Here is an 18028-nt window from a genome sequence, read left to right as displayed (position 1 = left end):
TTCATTTTTACATTAGATTTCACAGTAATGATAATAAGTAATTGGAACAATTTCATCCCACAGGGGAAATTAAGTAGTCAGCTTTCACCCAGCTGAGTGCTTCTCACAGCCAGGGGAGCAACAGGGGGCTCAATCCTGGGACCTTGTGCTCGCCAGGCGGGGCTACTCTACCTATTCAGCTATGAATAGGCAGACCCTGGAAAAGTGTTGACTCCTGCGTTACGAGATAAGTCCTTTGAGATCGTCCATGGTCAGATACTACAGTAGAAAAGCAGTGTGGTCCAAGTTTATTCAGGTTTGGCATCGCAAACCCGGTTAATGTGACCAATTAGCTTTCCTCTGCAATCTCTGATTAACCCTTTAAGACCGGGAACGCATCTGTGTGTCATTTTAAGATTTCTTTGGCTATTCAAAAATAGCAGATACACAAGCTCATAGCGTGGCACCGAGTGCCGCGCTATGAACTTGTAGATCTGCTATTTTTGAAAAATCGTGCACATTTTGTGCAAATCTTTCAATATATACTTTTTAAAGTGATTTTTGTTTACTCCGTTACAACTTCTGGGGGTCCCTGAAACAACATATTTTGAGATGGGGGTCCACGGCCAAATACATATAATTTTTCAGAAATTATAGCATTTCTTTTTCAAAACAATGTTCGCTTTAAAAATATATATATATATTCAAAGACCCACGATTTTCCAGGATTAAAAATAAATAAATAGCAGAACTACAAGCTCATTGCGCGGCACTCGGTGCCGCACAATGAGCTTGTATGTCTGCTATTTTTTGAATAGCCCAAAGAAATCAAAAAATGACAGATGCGTTCCCGGTCTTAATAGGTTAAAAGGTTGATTAGTGAAATGCCCTTGTGTGTGGTGTTTCTTTGGAATGCTGTCTGCAATCTCTCTGTCCCCCCAAGGCTGAACGCACGGCCTTGCTGTACAGCAGTTCCACCACGCTACAGTAGACAGCAAAGTCCCAAGTGTCAATTTAACTCAGAAACTTTCAGAGTTTCACTCGGTTAACCCATTCAGACCGGGAACGCATCTGCGTGTAATTATTTGATTTCTTTGGCTACTGAAAAATAGCAGATCTACAAGCTCATAGCGCGTAGATCTGCTATTTTTGAAAAATCGTGAAAATGTGTGCAAATCTTTCAATGTATATATTTTTAACAGGTTTTTTTTTTTTTTAAACTTACATTGCTATAATATCAGTGGTTCTCATGGATATGATTTGTATGCGTCCGCGAACCCCCTCCATCTCAAAATATGTTGTCCCAGGGACCCTCAGAAGCAGATTTTTGAGTTAAAAATGTATATATATATATTCAAAGATTTCCACACATTTTCACAATTTATTTTTCAAAAATAGCAGATCTACAAGCTCATAGCGCGGCACCGAGTGCCGCGCTATGAGCTTGTAGATCTGCTATTTTTGAATAGCCAAAGACATCTAAAAATGACACACAGATGCGTTCCCGGTCTTAATGGGTTATACTATAGAGGGACAGTGAGGACAGACGTGGCATATTGGGGTGTCCTCGTGTGACGGCAAAGAAACCCGGCCCTTGGGGTACGGGGGAGGAGACATTTCTGGGTCACATGATGTCACGGAGAAACGGTGTAATTGGGCCACTGGGTATGCAAGACACGGAGCGGAGATATAATGCCTGGGGTACGAGACGTCCTCTATTGCGGGGGGGAAATTATGTAATATCCTTATTACAGCATTTTTTCCCCCTGCAGAGTTTAATGACATTAATGTCATTTGTATTAATTGAGAAATAACACATTAAGAAATTCACCGCACACTTCTGATACGGATGACATTGGTAACCTACGGATAACACAGGCCATGTGCCGCAATACACCAAGAAATACTCTTTGTCTACACAAACACAATAGGCTCTATGCACAGAAGCCATATTGGGAATTAATTGGGCCCCTTGCTTACTTCCTTCAAAGGTGTTACCAATAATACTAATTAAGGCTGTGTTCCATTTAGTGTGGCATAGTGGTTGTCTTGTTCTCAAGGACCCCCATAACTCTGAGAGTGTACAAATGGAACCAAATGGACCCTTACGGGTCCATTTGGTTCCCTTTGTACACTCTCAGAGTTACACACCCACCAAAATGGAGTGTTTCCAGTGAGCCAACATGCACGATATCAGCACCCTGACCAGAATGGGACAGAGCCTTCGTTAGTATCATTGGTAACACCTGTGAAGGAAGTAAGAAGAGGCCCAATTTCTTTCCAATATGGCTGCTGTGCATAGAGCCTATTGGCCCGTGTTCGGGGGAGGGAGGGAAGGAAGCCGGACGGGGAGGGTGATATTGGTCATTGCATGTACTCCTAAGGGCTGGGGCGGTACCTGTCAGCGGGGAGTGTTGGGCGGGAGGAGTAGGATGAAGGCTCTACGTCCTCCCGGTGGGGGCTCCTCACTGGCAGGTTAGTCAATAGGATACAACAGCAGTGACAACACAGAAATGTGCGTGGGGAGGAATTAATTGGCATAGCGACTAAATTGGGGAGAAAAAAAGGTCTAAAAAAGAAACACTCTTTGTTATGCTGTGCAATACTCTTTAAACGACTGTAGCTGGGTATAGAGGCCATGTGGGATTTGGAGGGTTGCCGGTTCGGGCCCTCTGCTCGCTCAGTCCATGTGTCGAAGTGTCCCTGAGCAAGACATAATAACTCCTAACAGCTCCATCTGAGCCGCCTGAGTAGCCCTCTGCTGGGTGAAGCTGTAAAAGCAATTTCCCCTCCCCCCGGGGACAAGAAAATTCTCCCTTTCCATTCCCGCTGGTATGTTTACTTAATTGAGCGAGAGTCTAGACAGTGAGAGAGCAGAGAGGGAGACAACGTGATGGAGGCACAAGGAGTATCGACGAACGTGTAGAAATGGACTCTTACAGGTTTTTCGGTCCCCTCCTTTATTCATCTCTACATGAAATCTCTTGACTGAAAATAGCCGATCTACTGCGTGACGTGTTGTGAGCTTGTTGATCTGCTAAAAAACATATGTTTCTATATCAGTGGTTCTCAAACATTTTCATGTCAAGGACCCTCAAAATGATATGTATTTGACCGCAGACCCCCATCTCAAAATATTTTGTTCCAGGGACCCCCAGAAGCAAAGATTTGAGTTAAAAATATTGTTTCCAAAAATATATGTATTCAAAGATTTGCACACATTTTCGTGATTTTTCTAAAATAGCAGATCTACAAGCTCATACAACCTGGATTCAAACAGTGCATGTGTTAATCTGCATGCTAGTGCTATGAAGATGATATCCAAAGCGACCTCCCGCTCCTAAAAGGCAGTGTGTGTGTGGACTGGGCTGTAAAGTCCTTATAAAGTCCTTGATAAGTCTGTGTTCTGTGTGGCCGTTTGTAGCCAGTTAGTAGCTAGAGATGATCCCACAGCTTGCAGGGCTGTAGCCATGGCGACGACAGATCCCATAGCCCGAACTCAGAATCTCCGCTGTTTACAAAAAAACCCGCTAATAAACAGCTTACATTTTGGGAAAGTGAAAAACAGGCATCGCAGTTGCGTGCATATATGCTAATGGTCAATGGTCATGCGCAAGTTCAGATCAATAGGCTTTATGCACAGCAGCCATGTTATCACTTCCTTCACAGGTGTTACCAATGATACTAATGAAGGCCACGACCATCATAACTCTGACGGTGCGTTTTAACAGCGGGCAACTCTGGGCGATGCCGGGCGATATCGCCCAAAAAGATAAAGAAAATCCATCTTTCATCGCCCCCCCGCCCACTTCGCCCGATCGCCGGCTCTCATAGACTTTCATTATATTTTGGGCGATGTTGCCCGGCATCGCCCGAGAGTTGCCCGCTGTTAAAACGCAGGGTAAGAGTGTACAAATGGAACCAAATGGACCCTTACAGGTCCATTTGGTTCCATTTGTACACTCTCAGAGTTACACACCCGTAAGAGGCCATTTGGAACCCCCTCAAAGAACCATGAGGGTCCCTGGACCACACTTTGAGACCCACTGGTGTAGCAGAGTGTTCGAGCCAACATGCAACAATATCAGCACCCTGACTCTGTTTGACCAGAATGGAACATAGCCTTAATTAGTATAATTTTTAACACCTGTGAATTTCTTCACAATATGGCTGCTGTGCATAGAGCCTATTGTTCAAGCCACTGAGGAGAACCGGGCGGAACAGACAGGTTTTGATGACAGGTTTCCTTATTATATAGTAGGATTATGACATTCTCAGAAGAAGGATGCTGTTCATGTGGTTAAGAGTATAGGCCCTACTTTTTCGCATCCATTAGTTTAATCCATCATCCAATAAGGATTTTAAGGTTCTGTCACTTGTTCAAAACAAACATTGGGGTGCATCCAATCCTGAGAACGCATAACGAGCAAGGATAGATTCATCTGCTGATTAAGGAGCTGTGGAAATATCCAGACGGTTTCAAGGTTTATTTTAGTGGCTCCGTTTTCATGCTTTGCTAACAATACTGCATGGGGCCATATAATGTAAAAGAAGGCTACCAATTTCAGTTGCTGGTAGTAGACACACACACACACACACACACACACACACACACACACACACACACACACACACACACACACACACACACACACACACACACACACACACACACACACAAAACACTTAGTTTTTTCGGGGGGAATTTGTCAACGTTAATATTACATCTTTTGACAGGGTAAATGCAGTGCTGCAGCAGGTGTCAGTCTGTCACTATTTAGCGCACCACCTCACATCAAAGGCATCTCACTTTGAAAAACAGAATGAGCACAACTGCTAGTTGTGAGAAGGTGGAATTGTTCTTCATGAATAGCCAATAATGTTTAATGAAGAGAAAAAAGGCTGCTGCTGCTGTTCATAAAAAGGTCGAGCTCTGGGTCGAGTTTGTCACATATTTCTCGGGCTTCGGGCCGGGCTGAGTTTTTCTCCATCCTGCACGCTACATTCAGATCTATGACCACTACATTCCCTGTGAAGACGACCAGGCGTAGCGTAATTATTTCTCTTTACCGTGGCTTTCTTTGACTGTTCTGTGGCAAGTTGTCATGTCACACGACTCACATTGCAGATTGCATTGCAATGCGAGATTGAAGATAGGCTATTTTCAGTGGATGACACCGTTATGGATTTAGAACTTATGAAACTCAGGAATACAGTAGCTACTTTTTTGACTTTTACAACAAGGCGCACAAGCACATGGATGGACCAACTTATTTATTACTATTGATTATATTCTCTCTCGCTCGCACGCACGCACGCACGCACGCACACACACACACACACACACACACACACACACACACACACACACACACACACACACACACACACACACACACACACACACACACACACACACACAGAGTGAGGCGCCTCAAAACACTGCAACGTGCATACAGACATGGATGTGAAAAAGACACTGAACACTGATTCCGAAATCCAATATATATATATATATATATATATATATATTATTTGGATGAAAAATACAGAATACGTCTGCAAGAGCCTTAAAATTAAACAAGCAGTAGTTTTCTGCCCAGCGGCTTTATTGATACATTTTGTATGTCCAACCTGGGCTTGGCACGGTTGCAATTCTAACAGGCCTGCACAACAAGCAACCAAGATAGCAGGCATATGCGTAGGCCCAACATTGGTATTCGGTTGGCAGTGGAATTACAATGTTGAACCACCATCATACCAACATTGGCAACAGTAAATCAGATGTTGGCATGCGGTCAAGCAAGCCAACCATTGCTAATGAACAGTTGTCACGACATTGGTTCCACATCAAGAAAAATACCGGAAGGCAAATGTGACATATGTAATTAAGGCTTTGCAAAAGTCTTTTCTTTTACTCCCATTCCAGATAGCAAGCATTCGTTGGAACAATGTTGGAACAACGTTGGAACAATGGCTTATCAGATGCATTAAAAGATCACACGGAGATCCTGCTCCATTTGTACACTCTTAATTAACATGGATAAATGATACATTTTTACCATTTAAGGAGTAAAATCATCAACTTATCCAATTGAAGATTTTACTGTGTGTGTGTGTGTGTGTGTGTGTGTGTGTGTGTGTGTGTGTGTGTGTGTGTGTGTGTGTGTTTGAGTGAGTGTGTGTTTGAGTGTGTGTTTGAGTGAGTGTGTGTTTGAGTGTGTGTTTGAGTGTGTGTGTGTGTGTGTCTGTGTGTGTGTGTGTGTGTGTGTGTGTGTGTGTGTGTGTGTGTGTGTGTGTGTGTGTGTGTGTGTGTGTGTGTGTGTGTGTGTGTGTGTGTGTGTGTGTGTGTGTGTGTGTGTGCGTGTGCGTGTGCGTGCGTGCGTGCATTTCTGTGATTCCTGCGCTGGAATTGAAGCTCATTTCCTGGTTCTCTTAAAGTATGCAGTTCCAATGAATGGCCCAGCAGATGTCGCTATATCCCATCCTGCAGGCCAGTGCTGGCTGCAGAACAAAATGACTCTCAATACAATTGAACAAAGTTTTGGCCGGACGTTACACTTGATTTTATCACCTTAGTAAACATTTATATAAACACTTTATGTTTTCAATCGCTAGTTTCAAGTCTTTGACACTGAATTTGAAAACAAAGCTTGAAAATATCCTTTCACCTCCCCGTCTGGCATTAAATAAACCAATAGCCTGCTAAAAGTGTATGAATCAGCTGTTTTGACACTATGAGCCATATGCTGGAGGCTAAAGTCAAGCTTTTCAACATAAAATTATGCCCGCTAATTTTTTTTGTTTCATCACTTCCCAATTTCTTGCTTATCTTGCTCCTGATTGGATGGTATTTGTATCCCGCCCTGAACATGTGATTTCTGTTTACTAAAGTGCCGGAGGGAGACCCCTGTTACTGAACAAACACTCTATAGCAATGATTACTGTCAGAATATAGAGCTACGTAACACTTATTTTAATAAAATAATATAATTTTACATCACATTTAAGAGCTCTCAGCCGCAATTCCTGATAGACAGTGAAACAGAAATGTTCTGCATCAGTGGTAGCACCTTCTTTCCCGGTGTAAAGTTAACAAGCAAGTATCTATGGGTTAAACAATTATTGCATTGGGTAAATGTGGCTTATGAGAATCTATTCACCAAACAAAACAATTTGCACTTTAGTAAAGAATGCTTGGTCGTGTGGTCTCCTTTTAGTTGGACCAGTCGGTTTGCGTACTGTACCACTAAGGGTGGCTGTACGGATCAGGAATCAGAGAGGCCATCATGGAAATCGGAAGGTTGCCAGTTCAATCCTCAGTCCCTCCAGGCTTACTGTCAAAATGGCCCCGAGCAAGACACTTAACCCCTAACTGCTCTCCGGGCACTGTTAAAAATAGTCAGCCAGCATATAATAGTTAGGATGGGTAAAATGCAGAGGATGCATTCCTGGTACAGTATGTCAAATGTACAGTACTTGGCAAATACCACCAACAACAACAACAACTATTACATAATTGGCTTGCCAACTATATCTTCTCCCCTCATTGCCCTTTCCTGTTATCCTGTTATTCAGTCCTGTACAAAAAAAAACTAAAAACTAAACTAAACTAAACAACAAACAAAGAAACAGAGCGAACCTTTTGAAACTAATTGAAATGTTTTGTTCTGTTTTTGGTCCCAAGCCAGGAAAGGACAAACATTGTTCTTTCTTCTCCACCAAAACAATTTCGGTGACATTTAAGCAGAGAGAAAGCCCTGGGTTTGTTTTGAATATTTTTGAAGAGTTAAGAACACAAGAAAGAAACGATTTTGGCATTTCTTTTTTTTTTGCTGAGTTAACCCATTCAATCCGCGAACGCATCTCTGTCATTTCAGACTTTGGCTATTCGAAAATAACAGATGTGCAAGCTCATAGCCTGGCACCAAGTGCCGCGGTACGAGCTTGTAGATCTTCTATTTTTGAAAAATCGTGAAAAAGTGTGCAAATCTTTGAATATATATATTTTTTAAAGCGAACATTTGTAAAAATATTTTGTTCCAGGGACCTCCAGAAACAAAGATTTGAGTTACAGATGTTTGCTTCAAAAAATATATTCACAGATTTGCACACATTTTCACAATATAGCAGATCTACAAGCTCATAGCGCGGCACTCGGTGCCGCGCTATGAGCTTACAGATCTGGTATTTTTGAATCGCCAAGGTATAAAATAACGTTTATAGCTAAAGATCTAAAAATGACACGCATATGCGTTTCCCGGATTGAATGGACTAAAAGAATCAAACAATGATCTACAGTATGAGACATATTCTTCGCATCAAGGCTGCGACAGTCTGGTTTCACATAAGCATTTTGAAAACCCAGTTTTAATTGCCCCATCTTTGCAGCGGTGAAAAAGAGACGGCGTGCAGATGATGTGCCAGAGCATAGGGACGGTACGGGACACTAATGCTGAAGACTTGGTGAATACAAAACAAGCACATCTTTGATCGATATGGCACCTTGTTGTTCAAGAGTTTTCAGCACAGCCCTTGAATGCATTATTTAACCCATTGAGACCTGAAGCCGATTCTACATGTCTCCTAAATCTCAACAGTATTCTGAAAAACGTATGTTTCTATATCAGTGGCGCTCAAACCTTTTCATGTCAAGGACCCCCAAAATGATGTGTATTTGGCCGCGGACCCCCATCAAAATATTTTGTTCCAGGGACCCCCAGAGGCAAAGATTGAGTTAAAAATGTTCGCTTTCAAAATATATATATTCAAAGATTAGCACACATTTTCACAAATTTTCAAAAATAGCAGATCTACAAGTTCGTAGCGCGGCACTCGGTGCCGCGCTATGAGCTTGTAGATCTGCTATTTTTGAATAGCCAAAAGTGTAAAATAATGCTTTTTAGCTCAAATCTAAAAATGACACAGTTCCAGGTCTCAATGGGTTAAGAGGCTGTCTTCCAGCAGCACCTCTTCGTGCCGTTATAGACTCGCGGCCCCCTTTCTATTTGGACATCACAGCAGTAAATACTGTGATTTGTTTGGTTCCGTGTTAGTTTTCAAGTGATTCATCCCTGAATAATTTAGATTACATTACAAGAGACGATGATCTTCAGGGGTATCAGATGTTTATTCACACCTGGTAAAGCGTGTGCGCGTGCGTGCGTGTACGCGCGTGTGTGTGTGTGTGTGTGTGTGCATGTGCAGCCTGATCTCCACAGAACACGGTGAAATAGCACGGCATGAAAATTCCGTAAATAGACGACTGGAAAACCCCGAAAAGCCGTGCATATGAGCCGCGAATCCCGCGGTGAAATAACACGGGTTGCAACCCGGAAGCAGAGCAGTCCCCCACAACATGATTTACCATTCTGCGCCTATCGGTATATAACTCGAACGGCGGCGAGTGGGCTCAAGCGAAAACGCTGCAACGTTCGGCGCGGCAACTCGCTCGCTTCAGCTCGCTCGGGGGTGCCTGAGCCTCACGTGGCTCCAGTTCGCTTGAGACTGCGCGCCTCCGACGTGGTCAAAAACGTATCAAAGTCAATGGAGGAGTAGACTGCCCTAGCGTCGTGTCATGTCTATACGGGCGGGTTCAAAATCTGCGGAGAACATTTCCGCCGGATCCTATTGGTTCACCGATCTGTCCGTCAGCCCCCGCCCGCCCCCCTCCTCCTCCCCAATGTGTAGCATAGACCATATTCACACGGCGGCCATATTGCCATTAAGTCAATGAAATGCCACCCCAGTTGCCACCCCAGTTGCCACAGCAACGCGATGTTAAATTCCAAAATGGCCACCGTGTGAAAATGGACTATTGAGAGCCCTGACGTCACAACATTTGGAGCGACGCCCACTGCACTCTGGTTGGTTGGGGAAATGAAACACTTACCGGAACATCAACTGGTTGGTCCAGGCCTTTATTTTTTTAGCAAAACAAAAAAATAAAAGCATGGAGATCGAGGCTAATGGAGGAGATACGAGGCGGCTATGCACGGGTTTTCAGGTTTTCTAGTTGTCTACAGAATGTAATCCGGGTATTACACGGTGTTGTGTGAGATCGGGTTGGTGTGTGTGTGTGTGTGTGTGTGTGTGTGTGTGTGTGTGTGTGTGTGTGTGCGCGTGTGCAGCCTGATCTCCACAGAACACGGTGAAATAGCACGGAATGAAAATTCCGTAAATAGACGACTGGAAAACCCCGAAAAGCTGTGCATATGACCCGCGAATCCCGCGGTGAAATAACACGGGTTGCAATCCGGAAGCAGAGCAGTCCCCCACAACATGATTTACCATTCTGTGCCTATCGGTATATAACTCGAACGGCGCCGAGTGGGCTCAAGCGAAAACGCTGCAACGTTCGGCGCGGCAACTCGCTCGCTTCAGCTCGCTCGGGGGTGCCTCACGTGGCTCCAGTTCGCTTGAGACTGCGCGCCTCCGTATCAAAGTCAATGGAGGAGTAGACCGCCCTAGCGTCATGTCATGTCTAAACGGGCGGGTTCAAAATCTTCGGAGAACATTTCCGCCGGATCCTATTGGTTCACCGATCTGTCCGTCAGCCCCCGCCCCGCCCCGCGCCCCTCCTCCTCCCCAATGTGTAGCATTGAGAGCCTTGACGTCACAACATTTGGAGCAACGCCCACTGCACTCTGGTTGGTTGGGGAAATTAAACACTTCCTATACCCGGAACATCAACTGGTTGGTCCAGGCTTTTATTTTTTAGCAAAACTAAAAAATAAAAGCGTAGAGATCGAGGCTAATGGAGGAGATACGAAGCGGCTATGCACGGGTTTTCGGGTTTTCTAGTTGTCTACAGAATGTAATCCGGGTATTACACGGTGTTGTGTGAGATCGGGTTGGTGTGTGTGTGTGTGTGTGTGTGTGTGTGTGTGCTTGCATATTTGTAAACTTGTGTGTGGGCCAAAGGTCCCCACGTGTTGGGGTTATGCCTGGTCTAGTCTATACAATACTGTTTTGTGCGTCATTCACCGGAAATAGTGGATCTACAAGCTCACAAGATTGCGTTGTGTCGCAATAGGCTATTTCCGGTTTTAGGCTAAAGGTTGTTACACACCGGGGCGATTTTTTCGTGCGAATAATGCGCTTTTTAAAAAAACCTTATAAAGTCAATGGCTCCGTACATGGAGCGAAAAAGCGAAAAAGCGAAGCGAAAAAGCGTCTTTTAATTATTCCGAACGAGTCCGAATTTTGCGTATATTCGCTATTTTCGCCGGTGTGTAAGGACCTTTAGGGTTAAAAAAAAAGTCAAAAAAATGATAAAAATTGCATTCATAACATCGCCGTCCTAAAATGTTAGTAATACAAACGTGTGTACGTGTGTGTGTGTGTGTGTGTGTGTGTGTGTGTGTGTGTGTGTGTGTGTGTGTGTGTGTGTGTGTGTGTGTGTGTGTGTGTGTGTGTGTGTGTTGTGGGTCTACAATGAAAAACCCGCAGCACCCTGGGTAACTGGAAATGAAGTCGAGGGAAGATGGTCTAAAAGTGTTATAACACCATGATGCAGAGCTTGACACTGCTCCGTTGACAGCAGCTACAGTATAGGGTTTATGATGAAATGCACAAGCAGTGTTTTCTGCCCCCCCCCCCCGAAGGACCTGTGTTAGAAAGACTTCCTAAATTAGTGGCAGGCAATCTCTGTGCTTTCATTTCTGTTGGGGAAAGCCAGCCAGTGCTGGCTTCTCGTTCGCTAAAGTGAAGGGTTTTGATTCGATAAATCACAGTTGGATGATTTATGACCAAAAAGAGTGCAGAGAGAGAGAGAGGCACCAACAAACTTACCATGTCTGTATCTGACACGGGCCCAAAGCTGGTCACGTAGATGTTTGTCCTCACCTCTGTCACGGTCTCTGAGAGAGCACAATCACAATCACTGTTAGTTAGTATAGCCAACTAAGTACTGCATGTACGCAGTGGTGGAAAAAAATGTTTTACTTAAGTAAAAGTATCGATACTGCAATGTAGAAGTACTGTGTTACAAGTTAAAGTCTGGAGTTCTAAAATGACTTGAGTAAAAGTACAAAAGTATTGGTATCAAAATGTACTTAAAGTTCCAAAAGTGCTAAAATGTTTGAAAATAGCAGATCTACAAGCTCACAACGCGTCGCGATGCGACGCGTTGTGAGCTTGTAGATCGGCTATTTTCAAATAGCCTAGGGTATAACATAGGGCTTAAGTGGTTAATGTATGTTTCATAATGTAATAATGTATATCTGCAAAGTAACAAGTAACTACAGTTTACAAATAATTGTAGTGGAGTAAAAGTACAATATTTGCCTCTGAGATGTAGTGGAGTAGAAGTAAAAGCATAGACAATTGGAAATACTCCAGTAAAGTAAAAGTGCCTCAACATTGTGCTTAAGTACAGTACTTGAGTAAATGTACTTAGTTACTTTACACCACTGCATAAATGTACTGTACGTACACACACACACACACACACACGCACGCACGCACGCACGCACGCACACGCACACACGCACACGCACACGCACACACGCACACACACACACAGTTAAATAGGTATTACAATCTTGAAAAGGAAATAATACACATATACTGTAAATATTTATATATTTAGCATCAACGTTCATCCCAGGCATTTTTTTTTGGGGGGGGGGGGGGGTTGGGCTTACCTCCCAGTCCAGGACGTAGCCGGTTGTCATAACCGTCCAGCAGTCTGTCCAGGATTCGGGTGAAAATGGTGATATTGTCTCTGCTGTCATCGGGCAACGGCTCTCTGTGTCCAACCACCGCCCTGCAAGGACAGACACAAAGGAGGAGTGATTAAGGATAATTGTCCACACATGTGTAAAGAAGGAGTGATTAGGATAATTGTCCACACACATGTGTGAATACAATATTTTGCCTCCCCATTCGCTTCCATTCTATGCAAGCAAAATGGGTTGAGGAGGAGCTTTCGGTCAAGATATATTTAAAGAAGGTAGGGTCATCTACGTCATTTTCGCTATCATGCAATTCCAACCGGCAGATTCGTCGCACCATGGGAGCCAGACTGCAGCCTTCAGTTCAGTGGAATGCATTGGAGTTAATGAGAGCCCGGTGGATCAGCTCATGAACAAAATATATTTCTGAATGACTGAGACCTTTGTAAAGTAATTGCTTCTGGAAAATAAAAGAAGACATATCACACATTGTTTTCTGCTGTGTTGCTTTTCGATGTGTCCACTGTATAAGTTTATTGAGCTGTCTAAAGAGCACAAAGTAGGCCATACTGCCGAGACAGAAACCAGTGTTGCCATGTCCGCTTATTTTTCTGTGAAGTTGCTTGTAAATATTGGTAGTTGCGGGTTGCGGTTTTATGGGCTTTTTTCTAAAGTGTAGTTGATTATTTGGACTTGGGCTTCACAATTTTAAAATTATTTTAACCAGTGGTTCTTAATTATGTTTATGTCATGGACCCTCAAATTAATATGTATTTGTCCCTAACCCCCATCTGAAAGTACCAGATTTGTGTTGTTAGTGTTTCAAAAATCCTCAATATTTCACATTTTACTTCAAGATTTTAAAAAAAAATAGCAGATCTACAAGCTCACAACGCGTTGTGAGCTTGTAGATCGGCTATTTTCAATGTATACAGTAAAGGTTTAAAGTGCTCATAATGGCCTAGTGCAAGTCTTCAACAGGGGTCCGCAACGCCTAGGGGGTCCACGAGGTACTGCAGGGGGTCCGCGAAATTGTTGCTTGATTAGACAATAAAAATAAAAATAAATGATATATACATATATATATATATATACAAATATTTGATATATATATATTGTTTTAAATATCCATTTGTCTTCATATATCTTTTTAAAACATTTCCCACATTTATGTATTAAATAAATGATGATATCTATAAATGATTCTGTCCACTTTTAATAGCTTGTATACATGATTATTGTGCAATTGACAGATTGTTGTTCTCGGTTAATAAGGTATGTTTATAAATGGCAGTGCGGCCACCCTACTCACTGTACCCTGTACATGTATGTTAAATATAAAAGCATGTCTATTCTTTTTAATAGTATTGATGCACAATAACATGTATGTTTCTGAAACACAATTGTATACATAATTATACAATATATCCCCCCCCCCCTCGAGGTAGGGTAGGGGGTCCCTGCTCCATCTCCCCATCCCCTGGCCCCCGGTGCTTTTGGGCTTCTTTTCCTAGACCTAGTTGCTTATTTCCCTCTCACAATCTGGCAACACTGCCAGAGAGGATTTTTGTACAGTCTATGGACGATACATTCCACTGTTTAGATGCCTCAATAAAATTATACAGCGTGCTAAAAAAAATCCGAATTGATTGGATAAAAACCTGTGATATGTCTTCTTTTATATTCCTGAGACGATTATCTGACAAAGGACATAATCGTTCAGAAATAGTGTTTGTTCACAAGCTGGTCCAGCTGTCTGCCATAGACTTCATAGTATTTCACCAAACTTCCTGTTCCAGTTTTGCCTCCCATGAGCATCAATGGCGTCTGCTATGCGAGCAATGGCGTCGGCCCGCCCCCTAGGCTGTCCCTTCCTTGTTTTCTAATTTCCTTGCTTTCGGTGGGGAAGCGAAATTTGCCTCACGTGTAGTTGAACTTTGGTGAACCATGACGTCAGTGGTGTAAAGTAACTAAGTACATTTACTCAAGTACTGTACTCAAGTACAATTTTGAGGCGCTTTTACTTTGCTGGAGTATTTCCAATTTTCAGTACTTTTACTTCTACTCCACTACATCTCGGAGGCAAATATCCTACTTTTTACCCCACTACAATTATTTGAAAACTTTAGTTACTACTTACTTTGCAGATATAAATGAATACATTTATGAAACATACATTAACCATTTTAGCCCTATTTTATACCCAGGCTATTTGAAAATAGCCGATCTACAAGCTCACAACGCGTCGCGATGCAACGCGTTGTGAGCTTGTAGATCTGCTATTTTCAAACATTTTAGTACTTTTACTTTTGGCACTTTAAGTACATATTGTTGCCAATACTTTTGTGCTTTTACTCAAGTAAGGTTTTGAGCAAAGGCCTTTTACTTGTAACAGAGTATTTCTATATTATGGTATTGCTACTTTTACTTAAGTACAAATATCCGAGTACTTCTTCCACCACAAAAATAGCAGATCTCCAAGTAGGCTTAGAAAGGTATCTTGAGACCGGTACGATTGACACGTCTAGATATACTTAGTTGCCCGACACCCGCGCGGCAACTAAGTATAACTCAGGGGCTTCAACGCTGCTGCAGCAACAACACGTGGAGTGTCTGATGAAGCATGTTACGGAGCGGCGGGGGGCTTGTGCCGAGAGAGGAGCCCATCTCTGTGCTCCAATGTCACCAAGACAAATTGCTAATCAAAGCTATTTTGATTTGGGGAGAAGATGGCGCCGGTATATAAGCTGCTTCTGGAACACTGTTGTTTTCACGAGAGTGCAAACACAGAGCTTCAACATTAATGGATTTTTTATGACTTAGTTTTTCACAGTCATGGTGATTGCACTGATCAAGAGTCATATTGCAGGCTTAATTTGAGGTGCGGTATGGCAGTGCAGCGTTTACACACACACACACACACACACACACACACACACACACACACACGCACACGCACCCACATACATGTATGACTGTGGTTGCACAGGCTATTGCAGGTTTATTGCCTTGACTGGGATGAGACAGATAAAGGGGAGGATGTGGGCATGTAGCTGTGCTTTTTACACGCAAGCGCGCGCACACACACACACACACACACGCACACGCACACGCACACGCACACGCACACACACACACACAGAGCACTGTGGAGAGTCCAAAAGGATTTGTGAAGCTTGTCAGGGCACTAATGACAAACCAGGAGAATTCTGCGGTTCAATTTCTCCCCTCTCTGCATAAAATCTCACAAGGACCAAATGGATGCCGCAAATAAAGAGCTCTCCTTCAGAACGGAGCTGGCCCCCACATGAAAAGCATCACCCATAATATTCACAAGCAAATGATTGCCTAAAATTAAAAAAAAACTGTGCTACTTGGAGGAAGGAAGGACACACTCAAATGAAAAGGTTTTATACGGAAGAGAACATTTTACTATACTTATAGCTCGCTGTAAACTTGGCCCTTAACCCATTGAGACCTGAAGCCGATTCTACATGTCTCCTAAATCTCAACAGTATTCTGAAAAACGTATGTTTCTAAATCAGTGGTGCTCAATCTTTTTCATGTCAAGGACCCCCAAAACTATATGTATTTGGCCGTGGACCCCCATCAAAATATGTTGTTCCAGGGACCCCCAGAAGCAAAGATGTGAGTTAAAAATGTTCGCTTTAAAAATATATATATTCAGACGATTTGCACACATTTTCACGATTTTTCAAAAATAGCAGATCTACAAGCTCATAGCGCGGCACTCGGTGCCGCGCTATGAGCTTGTATATCTGCTATTTTTTAATAGCCCAAAGTGTAAAATAATGCTTTTTAGCTCAAATCTAAAAATGACACAGTTCCAGGTCTTAATGGGTTAAAAAAAGGTTCAGTATTATGGTCCATTTGGTTCTATATAAAAGCCAGTAATGGATTCTATATAAAGAGGCACCCACAAAGGTCTCATACTGAGCCATGTGTACTGTGTATCTGAAGTCTTTGACATTTATAATGGATCACATTGAGCGATGAATTTCAGGTATAGGCCTTACGGATTTATCTCCAAGATGGCTCTTTAGCATTCGGGAATACAATTCCACATTTCCCCACTGGATATGAATGGTGAGACGGAGACACCGTTGGACGTGCGGAGTGCCGATGAACTAATGAGTAACGTCTTTAATCAAACCAGGATCCCCTCAGGAGGTAACCTATAATATCCAAAGTAACCCTGATTGAAAACCGTCTCATGTAGCCGTCTTTACTGCAAGACGGGTACCATAACCAACATAGACAAGTGCTACCGGCTACGGTATCTAAAATTATTTAAAATGTATCCCAAGCTTTAGCTGCTGTATCATTGTCAATCACCCACTCATAGAATCCCCCCCTTTGTCTCATCTTATTAGCTTAGCGTGTAGCTTAGCTTGACGTGTCACTGTATGATGGCTATGGGGGCTAGTTCAGTACTTCTCTAGAATGCCTCCTGTGTGACAAACTGCTACAGTAGCTGTCACTTCTGCCAGGCTGTCAGTTGTATTATAAATAATTCCCCTGGTTAGATATGCTGGAATGAAGTAACCTACTTTGGATACACGGGACACGCAGACTTAGACCTAGTTATTTATCCAGCCACAATCTGGGAACCTGATGTGGATCTCAGACTTAATGTGACCAGCCATGTGACATCGAAACACTCTCACTCCCAAAAACTGACTATATAAGTGACTTCTTGGGACAAATGTGACAAAACGCGCAACCGTGGGGGTCATCTGACTGGTTTCTACAGACCGTAAATGAAGCCGATTGTTCAGGGATTTCAAATCCGCCGTCTTTCAATATCGCGTCATATCCTGCAGAATGCCACCAGACCAGTATTGGTTGGGTAGCTTGTCAATCAAGAGCGGGGGGCAGGGAATAAATGCTGTTGGTTGTGTCAAAGCTTTATGACAATGTTTATTAACCCATTAAGACCTGGAACTGTCATTTTTAGATTTGAGCTAAAAAGCATTATTTTACACTTTGGGCTATTCAAAAATAGCAGATATACAAGCTCATAGCGCGGCACCGAGTGCCGCGCTATGAGCTTGTAGATCTGCTATTTTTGAAAAATCGTGAAAATGTGTGCAAATCTTTGAATATATATATTTTTAAAGCGAACCGTTTTTAACTCAAATCTTTGCTTTTGGGGGTCCCTGGAACTAAATATTTTGATGGGGGTCCACGGCCAAATACATATAATTTTGAGGGTCCTTCACACGAAAAAGGTTGAGCACCACTGATATAGAAACATACGTTTTTCAGAATACTGTTGAGATTTAGGAGACATGTAGAATCGGCTTCAGGTCTCAATGCGTTAAGGTAAGAAAATCAAGTCTAAAGTTGGT

At 42.9% G+C, this 18028-nt stretch overlaps 1 protein-coding gene across 1 annotated transcript in view; it reads right to left on the bottom strand.

The window, feature by feature from the left end:
* gabra3 (gamma-aminobutyric acid type A receptor subunit alpha3) overlaps positions 1-18028 on the bottom strand; it is a gene marked incomplete at its 3' end in the record, with an annotated part of 215116 nt that overhangs the window by 66545 nt on the left and 130543 nt on the right. The window contains exons 4-5 of the mRNA XM_084075199.1: positions 12627-12748; positions 11773-11840 (exon numbers count right to left, since the gene is read on the bottom strand). Coding sequence (XP_083931325.1) covers positions 11773-11840; positions 12627-12748 — 190 coding nt within the window. The remainder of the gene's footprint in view (positions 1-11772; positions 11841-12626; positions 12749-18028) is intronic.

The sequence above is a fragment of the Gymnoscopelus microlampas genome (genome assembly GCF_963454915.1).
Source record: "Gymnoscopelus microlampas genome assembly, chromosome: 12".
In the NCBI taxonomy this organism is placed as follows: Eukaryota; Metazoa; Chordata; class Actinopteri; order Myctophiformes; family Myctophidae; genus Gymnoscopelus; species Gymnoscopelus microlampas.
Note: the sequence above shows the minus strand (reverse complement) of the source record. Positions and strands in the feature narration are given on the sequence as shown.